Below are 6,938 nucleotides of genomic sequence, written 5' to 3' on the forward strand. Positions count from 1 at the left end.
CTCACAACGTTCTTTTTCTTTCGAAATTCAGAATGAATGGGAAAGGACTTACGGAAAGGTTCATTTAGCGATTATAGCTGTGGGACCAGTTGGAATTATTTTAAACACTTTACTGGTTTTGGTAATGCTTCGTGATCCCATGAAGATCCTTCATCGTGGAGCATGGATAACAATCCTTAATCTTTCTTTGTCCGACACAATGGCTTGCTCAGCAAGAGTGGCATCTTCAATTATCGTAAAATGGTGGGATATTGAAGTAAACAACAAGTCCAAAATTTATACAGAGTTCTTCTGGCAATTTGGTGTAGTTGGCTCATTCTTTTTTCTTACGCTCCTCACAGTCCAAACTTTCATGATAGTTAAATATCCCATAAGAAGCCGCCTTGTCATGACAAGAAGAAGAGTTTCACTTATCATTGGGATTGTGTGGGTTATGTCGTTGGCGCTTGCTCTACCTGAAATTGACGACATTTCTAAAGATAAAAGATGGTATTTTTTCGTGGCAACCATTTCTGTTTTGGAGTTGGCAACAATCATTCAGATCATAATGAAAACATTCATAATAAAAGAAATTCTCTCACCTAGAGAAATGATGACAAACGACACCAGAAACAAGCAGCAAAGAGAAGTTGCCAAAACTGTTATCCTACTCAATGCTATTCTTATTGTTACAGCCCTTCCATACTTTATTGCCAAACAGGTTGAGTACATACACAGATTAAATGGTGGATCTGATGATTTGAAGGTTAAACTTCCATATTACTACGAGCCCATTGCCATGATCAATTTTGTCGCCAATCCATTAGTTTATTCACTTCGTCTGAAAGATTATCGCAAAAGTTTACTTCACTTGTTTTTCCGTTTAAAAAAAAATCGTGTTCCTTCAGCGAAGCATAGCAAGAAAACTATGACTACAAATATGTAGAGTATTTACGTAAGTCATTCTCGTTCTTCAGCGTACGTTTCTACCGCATTTTGTTGAAGTCTAAATGATGGATGGCTCTACCAAATTCAACTGTTATTTCTCGCATTTCTTCATTTTAACAATTCTTGTTTATGTCATAGATATTAATTTCACTACTAATTTATTTTGTTAGCAACATTCATCATTGGAAGTGCACTTGAGGCACTATAATTTTGCCATGGTCCATGTATATATGTAATATGTGCGATGTAAACGGCTTCTATATTAAACGGCTTATATTTATATCTTAAAGCTCAAACCAATCCCAAACTTGTACAACTGTTTCATTTCTTTGATAATAATGAAATGCTCATACGTTTTATTCATTCCAGCATTTATGTTGAAGAAGAGATCTAAAGTGCAATAGTATACAACGCGTGGCTCATTTATATATTCGTTTTTTTTTAATTTAATTTTTGTTAAGCCATTGTCACAATTTATTTCAATGAAAAACTACTGAATTAGAACACATATGAATGTTGGCCCTCCAATGATCTAGCTAGCGTGGCCTTGTGCAATGCAATGTCCACCAAAATTGTGTAGCTTTTACAGCAAGTATTTTAAATATGATAATATCAGAATTATAACAAGCATGCATGGTTGAATTAAAATATCAAGAGAAATTGTTTTAAGGACGATGCAAATCCAGAAGACATGAGGGTGGCAAAGACCTGAACAAGCGTAGATCGCCACATTTATCTTAGCCATCAACGCTTTCTCGAAATGATTCTTAAAGAGATTTAATACTTTGGTTGATAAACTATCCCAATCTATTAGATATAGAGGTTTTAAATACTTGTCGAAGAAACAAGAACATTTTCGACTTCAATGAGATGAAGAGCATTAGTAAAGAATACAATATTCTATCTAAGAAAGAAACATAAAGCACAAATATTAAGGGAAAAAAAGGAAGAACCAAGAACAACGCATGGTGGAAAAGAAAGTATCATTAAACATAAAACGCATTGTTATACTCTTGAACACTAAACAATGCATTTCATGTTTAATGAAAATTTAACTTTCATCAAAATTAAAACACTTCTACAGCACCTCAAAAATTGCTTGTTATGATTTAGGGGATATTACAATTAATGTCTTTTTGTTTAATTTGAGTATAGAGAAATTTCAAAAGATCGATCTCCAGATGTTTGTGAGCTGCATACTATATTATAATGAATAAATCGATGACTAATTAAAGGCGTTATTATCCAACTAAATTTCAGCATATAAAATTGAATTGATATTTTCCTGTTAATGACCTTGAGGTATTTTCTGACTAAATATTTTTAGTTCTCCACTTTCGCAAAAATTTTCAACAAAAATAAAGAAAATAATCTTAGAAAAGACTATCATCAATGAAAACATGACATAAAAATAAACTTGGAAAGCGGAGAACATGAAAGGCACGACGTGAAGGCAACCAGAAGCTCGAATACAGAAATAATCGATATTTTCAAAGAAAACAATTTATGGAAAGCGAAAGAAAAAACGAAAAGCATATATTAGGCTATCATGATGAGACGAGAAAAGCTATTTTAACAAATGAAGGACAAACTGGTCAGTTTTAAGCAGTTTACGATATCTTCTCTACTTCATTTTTCATGCGAAAGAAAAATTTTTAACTTTAGTTGTTTAAGAGAATTTTCAAAATATCTTTGCAATTTAGCAACGTCTCCTATTGCTCTGAAATAAAGACTTTTAGTTACAACTTTAATTACTATATCTACCACGAATTCATCAAGAAAAACGTTATGAATATTTTCCGAAAAGGAAAATGGACTGTTCGGCATATATCAGCCCTAAAACACCTGTTAAAATGGAAAAACGTTTTTAGTGTTTAAAAGACCTTTTAAAACATTATGCTTTTTCTCCTCCAACTTTTTAACTTTAGTTGTTTAAGAGAATTTTCAAAACATCTTTGCAATTTAGCAACGTCTCCTATTGCTCTGAAATAAAGACTTTTAGTTGCAACTTTAATTACTATATCTACCACGAATTCATTAAGAAAAACGTTATGAATATTTTCCGAAAAGGAAAATGGACTGTTCGGCATATATCAGCCCTAAAACACCTGTTAAAATGAAAAAACATTTTTAGTGTTTAAGAGACCTTTTAAAACATTATGCTTTTTCTCCTCCAACTGTTCAAACCTCGTATCTATATACAAAGGCAAGAAAGACTTTCAGTTTTAACGAGAATAAAGCCAAGTTTTTCGGTATCATTGTTCACAAGAAAATTACGACAATGACAGCATTGCAAAAACTTTTGGTGGTTATTTTCCTCACTCTTGTTGTCCATGGAGAATGTTTGGAAGCACATCAAAGGATTTGGGACGATTTGTTCCACGGCGATAACAACGAAGTAATCTTGAAAAATAAAAGAGAGCATAAGCCCTTTGCTATACATAAATGCACTGGTTCTATGTCTTTGTGTCGTAACAAAAGACTCAGTTATGGTAACTAGGCTCCAGATATTAACATTAACCCAATTGCTGAATATTTTTAGTTAGAACATACTGTCATATAGACATATTTAAAACAGTCATTGTTTTAGTTAAGAGATGCAATGTATAGTTGAAGCAATAAATTTACAAAAATAAATGTTGCTCTATAATTTTTTGCGTTGTTTTAAAGGAAGATCAGCAATATTTTTTTAAAAAAAATAAAGTACTAGGCTGATAATATGAAGAAAAGGAACACGGAAAACTCGTAGAGATCATATTTTACACTTGAAAACTTCCAAACATGCATTCTCGGCTCGTATCTTTAGTCAAAAAGCGCGCTAGCAAATGTACCTATAGTTGAAAATTGACTAAATAGCTAAAGCAAAAGATTTAGCCATTAAATATTTCCAGTGATGCATGATAACAAATTAGTTTTTTGTGATCTCGGAATTATGATTCTCATTTAGACTGTATGACTTATGATTTTAGTCGATTTGAAGAGAACTTTATTTAATGCTTTCGCTTCATCTGTTAGAGGTTTTCCTTTCTCCAACTCAAACAAGGAACAATTTTAGTTGAGATTTAAAGAAAATTTATTTGCAAATGCATGCTGAGTATTACATATTTTCTTCGATATCAGCTTTTGAAAAGTTTTTTTTATTAATTAAAATTAAGATATTATTCTCATTCCATTCGAAAATTAATAGCAAAACTAAAATTTCGACACTCATTAAATTAAATAAATCATTGAACATTGTTTAGCGTATGACACAACCCAGGGATAAACTTGCCATTCATTGTTTTTGAAATGGCAGCGAAGCCTTGCTGCTCTCAATGCCCAAAGGTGAAAAAACTCAATTTTTACTTGCAATCATTTTGTGAGGAGTACTTGGTCATTTTTTTATTATCATGCATGAAATAAAAAACAACTAGGGAAAGCTAAGTTAATCGTTTGTTCAAGCGTAAAACACAATATCAAATGCACAATAGCATATTGAAGTTCGATTCAGTTTTTTCTTCACACACTGTCGTTTTGTGCTCATGATGACAAACTGCTCTGGCAAGCATTATTTCTTTACCTGAAGTTAAGAAGAGAATACGCACTAGAAAGAATAATCATAGCTTTAGTCCTCTTGCTTGTGTCAAAGAATAGTGATTATACTTAGGGTCACTTAAGTGTGCACAGCGTCCTCATGGCCGCCATTATTCGAGCAAAATACTTTGGGTTTTTCACTTGTTTCCAACCACAGCAATTATATGACATCGTTTCTTCGTAATGAAATTAAAAATATTTCAACTTAAGAAATGACGCCGGGTCGTTTTAGTGGTTGGGAGCAAGTGAAAAACCCTAAATGTCTTGCCCAATTAATGGCAGCCGATATGTGCGGCACAACATGCGTGAGGACAAAAACATCAAAGGTTCCGACATGAGTGGCCTTTCTTTATCTTCCGTAGTCTGTGCTTATGTAAAATAAAGTGATAATATTGAAAAGAAATGTGTCGAATGAAAAATGTTTTATTAGCTAAATACTGTCTCATTTTAACGTTGCTGTATAAAAGAAGAAAAAGTTCATGCACCATAGCTGAAGCAAACAGATTTTTTAAGGGTTAATGACTTTTTGAAGATTACCTTCATTATTGATGGGATGAAATAACAAGAAAATATAGAAGTTATGCTAACAAAGACAGACAAACTATCTCAGCTCTTAATCAAAGCATACAATGGCTTTTTAGTCACCAAATGTTTGAGAGCTGCATGCAATTGAAATGTGAAAAGCGATGACTAATTACAGCAAAATGTGCTTGAACTTATACATCTAGAATACAAAATTTTCAGCACAATTATTATTCATTTCTTTAAAAAATTCCATTCCATTCATTGATGTTCGAATGACTGTAGAAAAAATGTGGATGACAAACACTTACGCATTATATGAAAGATTGTATAGAATTGATAAAAAAAGTTAGCTTTGCTTTTGTATCTAAGTAAAGGGAATCCACACAAATAAATAAGATGACATTTTCATATTGAGGATTATCGCTTAAGATATTTACTTCCAAATCATAAAAAATATAGCGTTTCCAAATGTATAAGAGTGCTATTGAATAATCTGGTAACTGTTTAAGTTTTTCGATTCGGGCACCAAATAATTTGGGAAGAAATGTTCAACGATGATCACAATGAAGTAATCCTGAAAAAAGAGAAGAACATATATAGTCATAAAATTGGATCTGCAGTTTTTAAAATAATTTTAGACCTTATACACTGGTAACGATGATTTAAGTCGAAAAAAACGAAACAATGGCAATTAGACTCAAGGCAATAACATTAATCGCATGATTATTTATTAAGAAATAAAAAATGGCTACTGTGTTTGCACAAGTACATGCAAACCAAACAGACATTCAGGAGAACTTGAAAAAAGATCAGGGCAAGCCTGAATCAACTGCTCGAGAGTTCCCACAAACGTCTCCAAAAATTGTAGAAGGTAGTGTATAAACACGAAAAACGTTTCTTGTTTCTTCTATAAAATAACAATATTGAGAAACAGATAAATTTGTAACAAATCTTTTTCATCTAACTTGTATTCATCATTGAAAAGCAAATTCTCTTCAATATTGAATTAATTGAGCTCAGATCTGCTTGCACTGCTATACACAGTCTAATGCAAACTCAGTTTTAGTTTTTCATGAATATAATTATTTTAAATTTTTGTCAATTAGATTCTTAGAAAAATCATGGCTCATATGAAAATATTCAGTATATGTATGTAGCAATAAAGTTTTTTTTTATCTCTATATGTATTTTTTTCGTATTACTTGAAGAAAGGGCTGCAGCATTTCTACAAAAACCGAGAAAAATGCTTCATTCCAGTTGAGGTTTTTATTCAGCTGCATGATTCTAATGACGTCATTTGCTTTAGACTCCTGTCAGCCAACCCCGATCAATTTTGCATTTTGCGCAAAAACCAGTAATTTCATGAATTTTGGTAAAAGCTCTGTCATTGGGTCGCATTGCTGGAAAATATTTTGACTAAAGTGTAGGGAAATCAAACTTAGACGAGGGCTTGCGATAGTTTGCTCAGTTCATTTTGAGAAAGTACGGATTTCTTCAGGATTATAATTGAAATTTTAAATGAGGAAGTTTAAGATTTAGAATCTCCCTCTGTAGCCTGGAAACGAATGTTAGGATTGTTGAGGAATTTCATTTCGGAAAATATAAAAGTAAACAAACTCCGAAAATAAATCAATCTTCAGCTCGATATTTAAGAGAAAAAAGAGAACAAAATAAGATAGAGCAATATTTATTACAAATTCATTCATTAAAATTCCAGGAAAGTTTGTTTTCGTATGGACATTGCATCAATGATCAATAAGCAATCCTTTATGTTGAATAATACTAAAGTGTGAGGAAGAATACCTTTACATCGTCTGTGTATCTTCTGCCGTAGGGTAAAGTTATGGTGTTGTTTTTGGTGTTATCTAAAAATTTGATCGCTTTAAACCATCCCATTTAGTTTTAACCCCTTA

The 6,938-nt window shown here is 32.2% G+C and overlaps 1 protein-coding gene across 4 annotated transcripts in view; it reads left to right on the plus strand.

The window, feature by feature from the left end:
* The window catches only part of LOC124439667 (rhodopsin, GQ-coupled-like), a 31,925-nt gene extending 30,635 nt beyond the window's left edge, over positions 1-1,290 (plus strand). For all 4 annotated transcript variants that reach the window (XM_046989962.1, XM_046989965.1, XM_046989961.1 and 1 more), the window contains one exon: positions 32-1,290. In XM_046989962.1, the coding sequence (XP_046845918.1) occupies positions 32-925 (894 nt within the window). In that variant the 3' untranslated portion in view covers positions 926-1,290. The remainder of the gene's footprint in view (positions 1-31) is intronic.
* The last annotated feature ends 5,648 nt before the right edge of the window (positions 1,291-6,938 follow it).

The sequence above is a fragment of the Xenia sp. Carnegie-2017 genome, unplaced genomic scaffold, assembly GCF_021976095.1.
Source record: "Xenia sp. Carnegie-2017 unplaced genomic scaffold, XeniaSp_v1 HiC_scaffold_19, whole genome shotgun sequence".
Lineage (NCBI taxonomy): Eukaryota > Metazoa > Cnidaria > Anthozoa > Malacalcyonacea > Xeniidae > Xenia > Xenia sp. Carnegie-2017.